Consider the following 15374-nt stretch of genomic DNA (forward strand, 5'->3'; position numbering starts at 1 on the left):
CAGTTATTTTAAATAGAATTTCTCTTTCTATCTCTTGCTGTTGGACTTTGTCGGTAATATACAGAAATGCTATTGATTTGTGTGGGTTAATTTTATATCTTGCAACTTTGTTAAAGCTGTTAACTGTTTCAAGTTAGGTTTTTGGATTGTTCTCTGCTATTCTCTAAGTATATGATCATATTATCTGCAAAGAATGGCAATTTTATTTCCTCATTGCCTATTCTAATTCCTTTAATTTTCTCTTTTCTTATTGCTAAAGCCAACATTTCTAGTACAAGATCAAATAATAGTGATGGTATTGGGCATCCTTGTTTCACTCCTGATCTTATTGGGAATGCATCCAGCATCTCCTCATTATGAATAAGGCTTGCTGATGGTTTCAGATAGATGCTGCTTATCATTTTGAGGAAAATTCCCTTTATTACTCTCATAGCATCTTTTTCTTTGCCATCTACCTCTCTTTTTTCATTTAGAAAATTTTTGTTTTGTCTTATACTGGGTTTATGTAAACTATCTCAAATCCTTTTGGGGATCAGGTGAAGTATGAATAAACACTGGGAAGCAGGTTGGAGTGTAAATAAACAAATGGAGAGAATCAAGCTCAGGTGTCATTTGATTCAGCTGTTCACATTTATTTACTGATAATTTCAAAACACTGACAAAACACATCACACTTTGTTGTAACTTTCCCCCAACTTAAATTTCTGTATACTTGGGACATAAAACTCCAGATTAGCTGCATCTACTTGAATCAGAGTATTTTCCTCATGAAAACACAAAAAATGGTGCAAATATCAAAAACGTGCCCAAAAAATGTGCAAAAGAACAAAAGTGCAAAAGTTTCCTTTGTTGTTGTCACCACAATTATCCCCCCACTCCCAAATCCAAACTTAAACAGAAGGGGCCTCTCACCTCTTAAATTCAGGGCTGGGCATCTCCCTATCCCTCAGAAACTGGCGGGGTGGGGGCGGGGGGGATATGAGGAGGGGTAAAATAAGTTAGCCAGAAACAATCCCCCATTGCCTCCCCCACATCCAAGTGCAAAGATTTCATCCTGGAGGGACAGAAGGCAAGGGCTGAATTTTCTCTCCTGTGATTTTTCTTCTATTCCAAAGTGCTTGACATTGATGCAGAAAGTATGGATGCTTCCAGGTTTGGGGAGGTTAGGGTTTCTTCCGGTGAAAGTCCCCAGCTTCTCTACAACCAAACAACCCAAGTCTTTGCTGGCAGATCATCCCTCCAGGAAAACAAATACTGGCTTAGCACCTCACCTAGGGGGCCTGGAGGGGCTGACCTAGCACCAGTCATTTTGCCTCAAGGCAGGAGGTGAAAGAACATTTCTCTCATTTAACAGAGAGGCTGACTAGAAACTATAAAGCCGGGCCCATGAACCAGGATTGGAGGAGGGTCAGTCAGACTTCTCACCCTCTTTGCACCAGTGAAGCCCCAATCCCACCACGCCAGAGGGCTCGCAGGCCATGCCCTTTTGGAATGAGCCACCTGCCTTCTAATGCTGGCTTCTGAGGTCTCTCTTCATTTTGGAGCGATAATGTAGAGGCAATGGGACATGGGAGACAGCTGAATTCAGAGAAGTCGGGATTAGGGGTGGAGGGCAGGCAGGACACTGACAAAACAAGACACCTTCCCCAAACAAGGCACCAAATTGCCTCATCAACAGCTTCACCACCAAAAAGGAAACCCCAGAAGTGGGGGACTTCTGCCAGGTCCTATAAGTCCCAAATCACTCTGAGCAAGTAATTGAAGCTGGTTTTACAGCCTCCCCCTCCCCCATTCCAAAATGCCTTTGGCTTTAGAGTCCTTGGTCAGTATAAGCAGTAGTTGCTGTAGCACCATAGACAAAGACAACAGCAAGTTCTCATCCTTCTGACCTTTCCCACCCTTTCCCACAGTTCCCTAGGACCTGCTCTATTTGCACAGGGATCCCCTCCTCCCTTCCTCAAGAAAGACTCCTCTGTGGCTCCACAGATCCTATCCCCAAACCTGTACCCTATGTATCATAAGAATGTCCTACTTCTGCTTGGCTCTCTGCAGCTTGCAGACTGAGGACCTAGGGCCTCTCTTTTAATTTCCTCTTCTTTAAATAAACCCCAGCAGGGTTCCACCTTGGTGGGGTAAAGGGGCAGGAGTGGGCAGTGCTTTGGGTTTGTCTGTCTTTGTTTTGTTTTGAAAGAAAAAAAATTCAAATTGAAATAGCCCTTAACTTTCTCCCTAAGTCCTGACCTTGTCCTGGGCAGATGGCCTTTCAGGTCAGCACCTATGGTCAGGGCTCCCTATACTGGAAGACAACCCCCAGCTCCACGTGCTCATAGCATCTTTTTTATATCACACACTTAATCACAATAGCCTTTCACATGCAATATGCTTTTCACACATGATGCTCTCACCGTGTTCACACCTTGCTTCCATACCATACACAGACACAACACCAGCCCCCCACAATGTAACTCTCTAAAATTCATACTCATAGGCTCATGGACCCTTCCATATCACCTTCCTTGCCCTTCCCCAATGCAGTTTCAAAATACATACTTTCTCATATCTTTCATATTACATATAGTCAGACAATCCCGGGTCAACCTTGTCAAACATATATTTCTAAAAAGATCTCACCCACACTCATGTTATATACAGATAATATTGCTCTCACAGGTCCTTACACTCATACACCTCTTCATCCAAGTACATACACAGCCAACCAGAGAATACTCAATGGCCCACTCACATTTCAGCTAATGTGTTCATACCACGCAGACAGGTATGACTTGACACAGAGACACTACAACACCCAAGTCATCTCCCCCTCTCTCCCATGTTCACAGTATGTACAATTTCATCCACTCATGTACTTCCCTTACACCCACATGATCTCCCCTTTTCTCCCTCCCCACTCCCCACATGCTCACAACATAGACAATCACATCCACCCTGGATGTCCAATCCATCTAGGCTTTACTCTCTAAAACACCACATTCAGCATGCTAATGGGGCAGAGCCTGAGCAGATCCAGGGACCAGATCGAGATGGTCTGCTTAAACTGGGGCTGGGGGAGCTTGGGCTCTTGCCATTGGGTGGGACAGGAAAGCCCAGCCCTGGGACCACTTCCCACTAAGCCACTGGCTCTGGATTGTAGCCTGTAACCCCAGCAGGGCCAAGGCTGGTGCTCTGTGGACAGATTTATACTTTATGGTCTTGGGTTTGCTTTTCTTCTTCCTGGAGGCTGGCTCTGTAGGCCCCCAGAAAACAGAGGAAATGGTGTTCTCCCCCTGCCCTCCCCACATAGCACAAGGTGCTAATAACAGATCTCCTCTGGTTAGGGGTCTGCTTCTCTTGGCAAAAAGCTCAGTTGCTTAAGTATTCAGAGCGGGGAGCTCGAAGGCCCATGGTAAGGATATAGACTCCAGAGCCTTTCAGGCCCACATTCTCAAAATTCCTCACCAGTGAGGCTGGAAACAAAGAAGTCCCAGCATTCCAGCCCAGTCCTCCTCAGGAAAAGGGTCAGTGCTGCTTGGGCCACAGGACGGGTTTGGCAGTGACTGCTCAGGGCCAGGGGTCTCTCTCCTGTCCCCTCCACTCTACCCCCGAGCAGAGGTGGGTGAGGGTCCCAGGAGTCCCCCCCCTGGAGGAAACAGTTTGGCAGTGGTGGAGGACAGTCATGAGAAAGGGACAGATGCCAGAGAACTCATTAAAAAAGATAGAAAATTTCACCTACATGCGCCCCCATACACACACACTCACAGCCTCCCCCCACCCCCAGCATCTCTTCTTTTTAAAAATTTCTCATGAAGAGCAAGCAGCAAACATGTAAATGATAGGTCAGAAGTGACCCCACATATTCAGTAGTAAAGAGTCAAAATGCAACATTTCCATGGGAAGCCGAGCATGAGTTTGACCCACACACCAACGTGGATTGCAGACATGTAGCAGTGAAGACAGGTTGCTGGTGTTCCATGATGAGGGTGCCCATCCCCAACCGGCGGGCAGGGAGGGGCAGCGACTGCAGAAATGGGGGCCGGCCCCTCCCGGGCTCCGAGCTGCTCAGGGATTTGGCAGAGATTGTCCTGCAGGAGCTAGGCCTACCTCTCTCTCACTAGCGGTCACTCCCAAGCCCGTTGTTTGGGGGTGGAGGGTAGGGACTTTAGCCAATGAGAAGAGAGCATGTTGGAAGAACAAAGGAATGGGCTAAAAAATGATCCAGACCTTTGTTTGCCTTGAAAGAGACCCTAGACTGTCTCCCAAACCCTGGGGCTGGGACCTTGGCACTGGAGTTTGGAACATCATGTAGTCCAGGGCTGGCGCTCAAGGCATGTTCTAAGAAGGCATCTTGGCTCTAATTCTGACCTCCTCGGCAGTGGGGAGGAAGGCAATGAGGGGTTTGCCACAGATCCTCTAAAAACCAGTCTCCCTGTGGATTAGAATATCAGAGGGGGAAAAAGGAGTTGGGTCGGGCCTGTGAATGCTCCACTGGCAGAACGGGGGAACCAAGCAGGGGCACCCATGACAGAAAAGGAACTGGGGGAAATTGTAGCAAATGGGTGGGCCAACTGAACAGAACAGGAAATCTGACGGGGGAGAAAAGTGGGTGAAGATTTCAGAAAAATTATGTCAGAAGATGTTTCCTCTTGGATGCTTCCCCTTTCTGCCAAGCTTTTAAAGCTTTTGAAAAGTTGCTCTTGATTGCTCTGAAAAAGTCCAGTTGCCAAAAATAAATAAATAAATAAATAAATAATGTCCGGGGAGAAATATTGAGGAGATTTGAGGGACCATGTGATTCCAGCCACTCCAGTGATGATCACTGATGAGAAATCCTGTCCCTCCCTCCCCCAGCACCCAACAACACCCACAACAATTTTAGAATGTGTGGGCCCAAAGCTGGACCAAGAGATTGGGCTAGCTTGCAAGGAAGGCCTATCTCCAGCCCATATTCTGCCTTTGCTAGGACCTTAGGAGAAAACTTGGTTTGTGGAGTTGGGGACTGTACTTTCTCCAAAGTCCCTCCGTTCCCACTTCCTAAGGACCCACCCCAGAAACACGGAGACCAAACCTGGGATGGAAACAGACGAGACTCCCAGCAGGGAGAGGCAAGACAGAGAGAGGATGGGGATGTAGGTTTGGGGAGCTGGGGCCGGAAGATGTCAGCAGGAGGGGGAGGACCCCAAGAATTGGGAGTCCTGGCCCATGGTAACAGTCACTTTAAGGTATCATCGGCATTTCTGAACATGAGAATGGCATTATAGATCTTCAGGGCTGGGCCCAGCTTGATGCACATGATCTTCACAATGTCCGCCTGTGTCAGCAAAAGGAAGGCCTCGCCATCAATCTTCTGAGGTGGGGAAGATGGGGAAGGAAAAAGGTGGTGAAGAGGGAAGGAAGGAAAAGGGCAAGCAGGAAAGAGAATAAAAAAGGAAGACAAGAAGGGAAGGGATAGAGGGAGGGGGAAAGAGGGTAGAAGGGAAAGAAGAGAGAAGGAAAAGGAGAAAAGGGGGATCATGAAGAAGAGAAAAAAGAACAAGGAAGGGAGGAAAAGAGAGAAAATAGAAGAGATTTGAAAAGGATAAGAAGGAAAGAGAAAGAGAAGGGAAAGGAGAAGGAAGAAGAGAAAGAGAAAAATGAGAAGAGAGAAAGAAAAAGGAGAATAAAGGAAGATGGGGATGGGGGAGAAAGGAATAAAGGAAGAGGGACCAAGAAATAGGGACAGAGAAGGAAAGAAAGATGTAGTGGCTTCTTTCTATTAACACATACACATTTGCACAGACACTGATGATTTTAAGTACAAAATGTTTAGATAAAAATATCTAAATTGGAACACTGGATTCTATAATTAAAAAAAAGAAATTACAATGAACCTAAGATTTTTTTTCACCCTTAGGAACAGTCACCAAAAACTCCCTAATGAGGAAGAAATTTGAGCAATGGAAAATCAGGGCTTGTTGAAAGGTATGAACAAAGTTTCTAAGCATAACTTCGCCTCTGGATAATCTCATTGAATGGATTAGGGAACTGGCTGCTTTGATTCCCTTTGCTTATACAGCTTGGTGGCTATTGACTGAGTGATAGAACCGGGACAGGAACGGCACTGAGGGAGAGATGGTGGGGAGCTAGGTCTTAAGGATAGACAAGTAAAAGCCAGAAGGGCTGTTTGTGACTCAGGGGAGCTTCTGAGTCTGAGATTATTGTGGGGGGTAAGGAAGAAAAAAAGGTTGGCCTGGATGAGTACTAGGGTCATTTCCAGTTCTAAAGCTATGATCTCATGTAAGTCCTGGGAGCTATATGGAGCGTATCAAAGGAGCTGTGGATACCAACAAGAAATTAAAGGATGATCAATCTCCCCTAATTTCACCCCAGACTCCATGAGCTTCCCTTCTTAGAGGGGCAGGATGGCTAAGAACAAAGGGGCCCTTGAATGGGGGGAGGTTGTCTGGGTTTAAGGATCTCATTGTTTATTATGGAAAATTCAGGAGAACAATACTTCCTTCTTCCTATTCCTCCTTGTGGGTTCTGGGATCATGGGGCTCCATGTGGCAATTTGGGCCTAGCTGGGGGAAAACAAGCATCCTTTAGACATGGGTCTTTTCTAGGCCCTTGAGAAGTAATGTAAGCCTCCCCCAAGATGAAAGAATCTGTCTCTGACATGGCCTCTCTGTGGGAGGGAAATGTGTCTTCTGTGACATAAGCCTCCAAGGGTAAGCCCTTCTCCAATCGGTGCTTACAATTCCCATCCTGTACTATCTTTGGCTGCTTACGTTGTGGATACTCACACCTAATCTGGAAGGCAGTATAGAAAGTGCTGGGCTAGCTACTGGCTGTTGTCACCAACGGGAAAGCTCCAGGGACAGGCGCACCTGTCATTCTTGGCAAACAGATCTTCAGACAGGCAATCAGAAAAAATATGATGCTACCTAGTATTCAAGGAAGAAATGACTGCCCCATTTGCCTAAGAAGGCCTAGGAGCAGGGCTTCCTTCATCTAAAATACTTCAGTACTGCTTTGGTCTACAGTTCTTTCTAGTTTATTTTCTAAATTCAATGTAAAAACTGAGCATTTTCTGCTTTAAAAATTCTGTTTGTAACACAGCGCTGCTTTAATTGTTCAAATGGCCTCTCCCTAAATGCTTTTCTTGCTGGCCCTCTTAATTCTGAGAATGGCCTTACATACAGATATAGGATAGACTGAATGTCTTTAAGCTTTAATAGCTTAAATAGTATTAGTTATTAAATAGGAATGTTCAATAGTATATACTATCTTTAATAGTATTAGTTATTAAATTGCAATATTAAGTAGTATCTAATAGCTTATTAAGTAGCAATGTTAAATAGTATTTAAAAGCCTTAATAGTTTTAATTATTAAATAGGAATACTAAGTAGTATCTAATAGTTTCTAAATAGGAATTTTTAAAAATAGCATTCAATAGCTTTAATAGTATTAATTATTAAATGGGAATATTGAATTTTACTTCATAGATCACTTCTAAACTAACTGGGATATCATATAGTAAAGGGTCGGTTGATTAAAGGAGTTTCCTGATGCAGGGTTGAGATTACTAGGAGTAATTCTGCTTGAAAGCTTGGATTGTTCACATCTTTCTTTTTCTTTCTGTTTTTTGTTTGTTTGTTTGTTTTTCTTCTTTTTTTACTTCCTTCCTTTCTCTCTCTCTCCTTCCTTCCTTTTCTTCCTTCCTTCCTTCCTTTCTTCTTTCCTTCCTTCCTTACCTCCTTCCTATTAACAGCACAGAGACTTTTTTTAAATCCCTTTTTTCCCTTTCAAATCTTTCTCCCTATAGATCATGGCCAGGCTGCCAGGAGGTGACTCCCAATATTCAGAAAGCTCAAACTCCTCACTTCCTCTTGAGTATAAGCACTTTCATCTTTCTCAATCATAATTTTCCTGTCTCTTATTTTAGTAAACTCCAGGGGTCTTAAGCACCAGTCTGCATCTCCCCCCAAGAGCTAGAGATTGCAGATTCCACACATTAGTAGGTACTAAGCAAATGACAACTGATTTGTTACTGAATTCATTCCTAAAGGTATTTTAAAATACCTGTTCCCCAGTAGGGAGCAATGATCACATCTTAGCAGGGTAATAGTGAGTTAAAGGAACACTAGGTCCAGAGATGTAACCAAGTAAAACATAAGAAATCTTAATACGCAGGAAAAAAAAAACAGAGACAAGATCCCAGGGCAAAGGTTGAAACCATGTTGTATATGTTGTAATGGGGTATGCTGCAGTGAGAATGCCGTAAATGAAAGTAAAGGAAATCCCACTGCCCTTCCCATCCACGACCCCTTTCCACCTGTGCAACCACAGGGACACAGTGACTATCCTCCACAAACTTGGCCTGAGACTTTAAAAGGGAATATAGTTTATGGGTGTCTCTAAAAGTAAAAATTTGATCTTATAGTAGCAAATAATTGCAATGTGGAAGACAAAGAAACCAATATAGGGAATTCTCTGATGAATTCATATTAAAAGGATGTACATAGAACATGGAAGAAGGATCTCATAATTAATGACAAGTTCTGTACAATAGAGTAAGCCATTGTGTGTAAGAATAGTATTAGAAAGTCTAAGGGGGGCTGAGATTTGCAAAAAATACTAAGAATAAGAGAAGGAACTTTTAAAGCCGTGCTTAGATAGGAAGTAAAAAGGGAAAAGTCTGCCACTGGAGAAATTTACTATTTTAGGTTATGACAGAGAAAACAATGGATTAGGCAGCTCCTTCTTTGCTCTTATTATCTCTAGCAATGAGAATGGTCTTCAAATTGGAAAGGGAAAGACAAACAAAGTCAAGGAGAAATTTCATGACCTCAAAGAGGTCTTTTTTTACCTCTTTTTGTAATCCTAGCTGCTTAATACAATGCCTGTTACATACTAGGCACTTAATAAATGATTTATTAATTGACTGAACAGATAATAAGAGAATCCCTACTCCTTTTACTATTTAGGTCAGGTCTACAAGCTCAGATAAATCACAATCCAGGCTACTTCTGATATAATCCTCCAACTATTGCCAATAATATTTGAGAAAGTGTGGAGAGAAGAAGCCCTGGAAGATAAGAGATTGGCAAATGCCTATTTTAAAAAGAGGAACAGTATGGATCCTAGGAACTACAGAGCAACTAGTCAATCGGTTATCATTAAATAGCAAAATTTAAAAATGGAACACCAACCAGATAGTTTGCAAATATTTAGAAAAAAATTCAGTGAACACTGGGAGCTAATGTTAGTGCGCTCTAAATAAGTCATGCTAAACTAACCTTTTCTCCTTTTGTTTTGGATAAGTTTCCTTTGGGAGTAGGTTAGGGGAAAGTTGTAGGCATCACATGTCTTGATATTAATAAAGCACTTGGTAGATTCTCCTATGACATCTTCAAGGATGAGATTGTAAAATAAGAATATTGATGATAATACTATAAAATGGATTGAATAATTGTACCAAAATTATCAGATTAATGGCTAATTAGTTAAATAATTATTGCTCTCGAGAGAAAATAGTTGCTAGCAGGGCTTCTATCCTTGGTCTAATTATGTTCAATATATTTACCAATGATTTGGATGAAGACATGGAAGATTTTCCTATCAAGTCTGCTACTGGATAGCTAAGACCAGTGATGATAGAAACAGATACAAAACAATCACAGGAAATGAACAAAATCAAATATATTCTAACTAATCAATTGTCTAAGTAGAGGAATGGGATTGGGGATAGTCCTAGGTCAGCTCAGGTGAAAAAGACCTGGGAGTTTTTAATATAGAAAACAAGTCCAACATAAAACAACAATGTGATGCAGCTGCTTAAGAAGAAAAAAGAAAAAGAAAAAGAAAAAAAAAAGGTAACAATTAGGCTGCACTGGGTAAAAGTCCCAGAATAAAGGAAGTGAGACTCCCATCATACTGTATACTGATCAGACCAAATCTAAAATATATAGTATGTCCAGTTCCATCAACAGTTTTGGGACTTATTCTTTAGGAAGGACATTGACAAATTAGGGGACAACCACAGGAATGAGACCTGGATGACGAGAAGTCTGAAAACTATACTATAGTAAGAACTGGTGAAGATCTTATTATGTACAGCTTGGTGAAAAGAAGCTTTAGAGGAGACAAGATAATTATCTTCAAATATTTGAAGGACTGCCACTGTGGAAGATGAAGCATGCTAGTTTGTGTTCATCCAGAAGTGAATCTTAGAACAATGAGCTAAAATTATAGGGATGCCAATTTCATCCCAACCTAAGAGCCTTCCTAAAGAGTGAGAGCAGTTTAACACAGAATGAACTGTCTTAAGAAGTAATGAAAGTCCCATCACTGGAGGTATGCAAGCAAGAGTCAACAGGGCTTCCATACTGTTCAACTAGATGGCTCCTGAGGGTCTTTGCAAGCCTTAGAATATGAATTAATAGTCAGGAATTAGATACTGCTTTCTATTATTTTAAGCTCTTTATTAGCTCAAATAAGGCCTTGCCTCTTGATTTTAAATGTCATGTTTAGATATGCTATGAAATTTAAAAAACATTTATATTGATTGGCACTTCAGACTAATAGGTGGTTAGTGCAAATAAACAAATGCTTAGGCTAACAGAGAATCTGAATTAACTTGATGAGTATTCACTATTGTCCTAGCTAGCAGGAGAGACCATTGCTGTGTTGAGGGTTTACCATCCCCCTTTATAGCCCATGCCATTCCTCAGAATATAGGCTGTTATTAAAATGTAGAAATTGAGGGCCACGGGGACCTCTGATGGGATTCTTTGCTGTCTGGCTTCCAAAGCAGAGGAGAACATGTACACCTGCCCTCCCTGAGCCCTCTGGCTTGACCAGCAGCCTCCCAACTGCTTTGACTGGCTTTCCTTACCTCATCTCTGAAGAGTTTAGCTTGTTCATCACAGCCCGTCAGAATCTGGACAAAGCTGAAGACCTTAGAAACCAAGGAAGGGAATATTGATGAAAGGGGTGGGGGGAAGAAAGCAGAAGGGAGAGGGAGAGATGGGAAGTGAGAGGGCAGAACAGTCAGGCTAGAAACGCCTGGCTTCCCATGAGGCATGCAGAGGTTTCCTGGGCCCAAATCCACCAGGTGAAGCTAATCCCAGGCAGGATCTTGCAATGCCGTATTTGGTGGCTGCTCCAGTAAGTCCCGTGAGCCCTGTACTCGAGGGTCCCGAAGGGGAAAATTCCCAACCTTTGTTGGGAGAATCTCTTCTTCTTCCCCAACCCCCCAGGGGGGGTTTCCAAAGGACAGAAAGCTGAGCCACACCATTGGACAAAGGCATTTGAATTCAGAATCAGGGTGATTCTGCATTTATGATTATCACAACTAGGCTGTGCTAGGCTCAGGGAGGGAAGGTCTCAGTTTGGGAGAGGGCATTCAGTGCACCTCTGTAAGTTCTTTCATTAGTGGGCAAGGGGGGGGAGGCTTCTTCTCCCCAGACCCAAGGAGTGCCCTCCTACCTCCTCGATGGTCCATTTGGTCACTGATGCTGCATTGACACTTGCTATTCCCGGCAGGAGTTTGCAGTGTTGCTCCCAGCATGTGGACAAAGGACGACCCGGGTGAGCTGGCAAGGCCGACATGAAGAAGGATTGGTGCATGTTGTCGGGGGGCAAAGCTGGAAACCAAATGCAAAGCCTGACAGACAAATGGGGAGGGGCGCTCGGCCCGCTCTGGGCAGTGCATGGCGCTCCTGATGGGCATCTAGAAGCCAGCAGAGAAGTTGAACCTGGGGAGGGGACATGCGTGGAAAGGCATGGGGGGCAGGGGAGCGTGTGTCTGGTTCTCCCTGTGGGTCAGCCTAAGATAGGCCACTTTCAACCTCTTTGTGATCACAGTCAAAATGTGTAAATACACCGTCCCAGCTCCTAAGCCCTTACGCTGACCTTCCACTTCATCCCTGACACAACATCCTCACTTCAGACTTAAGGTGTCTATTCGTAGCCTTTTCCAAAGGCTTCCCCCCAGCAGTGAAAGTGTACAGGGGAAGCCCCTTGGACATCCTATGTAACTTTATCTTCAGCAGCTTTCTGAGGGAGGCTGATAAGTGATTAATTATTGATTATTAATGATTACTCCAATCCTGTGTTATACTTTGGAGGATCAGACAGAGTGAGTTTTTCACATTGATGGAGCAAGGTGAAGCACTGGCCTTGAAGTGAAGAAAACCTGGGTTACCTGCCTCAGGGCAAGCCACTCCATATTTCTGAAACTCAAGTTTCCTCATCTGTAAAATGAGGCCACTGGATTAAATGACTTCAGAAGTACCTTCCAGTCCTAAATCTATGATCTTTTAAACTCCCTCTGATGATGAAAAAGGTAACCCATTCCTGCCTTTCCATGACACCCTAAAGGACTCTTGTCCCACAACCACTTGTAAAATCCCCTCGAAACCTGTTTGACACAGTGGAGGTCATCCTCTAAATTTCTTGACATTGTGTGGTTAGAAACAGATGCATATGGATTTCACACTGATTTCCAAATGAGGTGGCAATGGTAACTTAAAATTGGGATAAGGGGCTTATTCAAGGTCCCATGGGTTACGATGAGGTGGGAAATGGGGGAGGGGGACAGATGAAAAGCATTTATTAAGCACTTACTGTGTGCTAACCTTTACAAGTATTATTAATGAGATAATTTGTTTTATTGAGCCTCATAACAATCCAAGTATGGAGGTGTTATTATCATCCCCATTTTACAGCTAATTTACAGCATTTTACAGACAAAATTGAGGGAGGCAGAGATCAAATGATTTGCCTGGGGGTCATACATACAGCTAGTAAGTGTGTGGTGTTGGATTTGAATTCAGGTCTTCTGACTCTAAGGCCAGTGCCACTTAATTACTCTAGAGGAACCTAAATCACTGGGCTTTGAATCCAGAAGCACCACATTGCCTCTCACATTGACTCATCCTTGAGACTTTTCTCATTCCCTTCTCCTTCAGCTAATCTTTTTTTTTTTTTTTAAATAAAAAGACTCAGCTTAAATGTTTAAGTACCACCTTCTAAATAAAGCTTTTCCTAATCTCCTCCCAAGCTAACCTGCATTCATACTTATCTATATTTATTTGTGCAGAGCATCCCAAAAATCTGAGTGCAATTTTTAAAATCCCTATTATCTTGAAGCCATTATTAGCTTAAATCTGCACTTTGACTTCTGGTATATTCTGTTATTTATTCTGCACACACTTAGCTATGTCAGTGGAGTCTCCTCAGTATCTCACTACCTTGAGAATAAGGTCTGTTTCATTCCTTGTAATTGGTATTCCTAGCATCTAGCTCTGTGCCTAGTGAGTCGAGGCTCTTAATAAATAGTAGACAGTTAATAATTACTTGTTCATTGCTGGTTGATGGAGGAAAGCCTACATCCACATCTTACTATTACATCCCTCTCTGATCCACCAAACTCCCTCTTCTAAGAGAACAAATAATTATAAGGATTTGTTGCGTCCCTGTGCTAAACATCTCAAGATCCATTTTGTATAAACACTTGAGCTCTTTCTATGTCCTCAGCAATGTAACAATCATTTAATCAGCATGGATGTTAGTATCATGTGAGGGTTTATTGTCCTCATTGTGCCCAACACTGTGCTCCAATTTATTTAGGACCTATTGTGTGCTTACAGAGGCAGTACTGGCCTTAAGGCCAAGAAGGCTTAGGGTCAAATTCCCCTTTGACACTCATTTGCTGAGTGTGAACCTGAACAAATTATTTACTTTTTACACCTGTCTTGGATTTATCTGCTAAGCAACAAAGCAGTTGAGTCTGCTGTTGGTGGAGAGATTCCTTACAGCAGGAGTTCTTTAAACTGTCAAAATCACAGACCCTTCATGTCTTCCTGTCCTGTAGACACAGGACTGTGATAAAAACTAGCCCATTTCAGTGCCAGCCACAACTAGCAACCCCTTCCCAAAGATGGAAAGTTCTTTCTGGGAGACAGTGTGGTACAATGGGAAGAATGCTGGAATGGGAGTCAGTGAACCTGCGTTCAAATACTTTTCTATCATTTACTATCTGTGTACCTTGGAAAAAATCAGTTCAAGTCTCTTTGCCTCAGTTTCCTCATCCGTAAAAAAAAGGGTGTTGGACTAAATTAAAACTTCTTAAACTATGGATCAAAACCCCATATGGGGTCACATAATTGAATGTGGGGATAGCAAAATTATAATTTATTATTAGTATGTCTGATTAGCATACCTACTTTATATACCTATATATCTGGGGTTGCAAAAATTTCTCAAGGTTGCAAGTGGAAAAAGTTTAAGAAGCCCTGGACTAAATAATCTTTCAGCTCCTTTTCATCTCTAAATTTGTAATCCTTCATTCTTCTCTCCTTTTTCTACTTCTTGTTTCTCTGTTAACCAGCTAAAGAACCAAACTTTAAAAAAAATTATTATTATTTATATAGGCTTTATTTGCTGGAATGAATTTTATGTTTGGTATTCTTAAGTTAAAAAGCAATAGATGCCTAGAATGGCTCATTAAAAAAAAAAAAAAACAATCAAAATCAAGTGGTTTTTAAATATATGTGAATTTCAGTTGATTTAAAAAATATGTTTTGGAGGCAATTGGGGTTAAATAACTTGCCCAGCATCACATAGCTAGTAAATGCCCAAGCTGAATTTGAACCCAGGTCCTCCTGACTCCAGGACCAGTGCTCTTAGCTGGTTTCTTTTTGGGGCTCAATGAACCTCAAAAATGTTTTTTTTATTTTTGCACATAGGGTTTAAGAATACACCTTCTTTTTCTATTGCCTGCCTTTGGATCCACTTACACTATTCTTTCCTTTCTCCTCTCCTCCTACTGAACTGCCTGGTCTATGTATCCCCTGCCTCTAAGATGGTTTCTCCAGCTCCCCACTCATCTTTCTCTTTTCTCACCAGGGGCCCAACTTTTTCCACAGACACTGCCTTTTATAAGGCCTGAAAGGATCCCCTGGGAAGTCTGAAGGGAGTTTTCCTTCAGGGTATACCCTCTTCTCCCCAAATCCAGAGAAGAACTCTATAATTTTCCTTCCTCCCAGCAGACTCTTTAGCTGGGAGTTTTTCATCTGAATAAAGGGGTGGACTGCATAGGGAAGGGAGGGCTCACCTGGGATGTGGGGGTGGGGGAAGGAAGCATGCCCAGGGCTGGTGTTGTCGGCACCGTCTAAATGTGGATGTTCTGGACAAAGTTCCAGTCGCCCCACCCTAGTTACAGCTCTGCTTCACAGTAACCCATGCCAGGATTTCACACATCATAGCCAGCCTCTTCTTCATGGCTACCTGTCAGCCCTCTAGCTGCATCTCAAGGCCTCTGCCTCTCACTCTGTCCTCAGAGGACATGGAAAACAGGTGGTCACCCATCTGCTTTCTTCCCAAGGCACCTTTC

At 42.8% G+C, this 15374-nt stretch overlaps 1 protein-coding gene across 8 annotated transcripts in view; it reads right to left on the reverse strand.

The window, feature by feature from the left end:
- Positions 1-608: 608 nt before the first annotated feature.
- The window catches only part of L3MBTL1 (L3MBTL histone methyl-lysine binding protein 1), a 69063-nt gene continuing 54297 nt past the window's right edge, over positions 609-15374 (reverse strand). For 2 of the 8 annotated variants that reach the window (XM_074292379.1, XM_074292374.1), the window contains exons 21-23: positions 11465-11733; positions 10872-10934; positions 609-5341 (exon numbers count right to left, since the gene is read on the reverse strand). In XM_074292379.1, the coding sequence (XP_074148480.1) occupies positions 5207-5341; positions 10872-10934; positions 11465-11733 (467 nt within the window). In that variant the 3' untranslated portion in view covers positions 609-5206. The other 6 variants (XM_074292376.1, XM_074292375.1, XM_074292377.1 and 3 more) reach the window with 6 other exon arrangements.

This window comes from Sminthopsis crassicaudata, chromosome 2 (assembly GCF_048593235.1).
Source record: "Sminthopsis crassicaudata isolate SCR6 chromosome 2, ASM4859323v1, whole genome shotgun sequence".
Classification (NCBI taxonomy): Eukaryota; Metazoa; Chordata; class Mammalia; order Dasyuromorphia; family Dasyuridae; genus Sminthopsis; species Sminthopsis crassicaudata.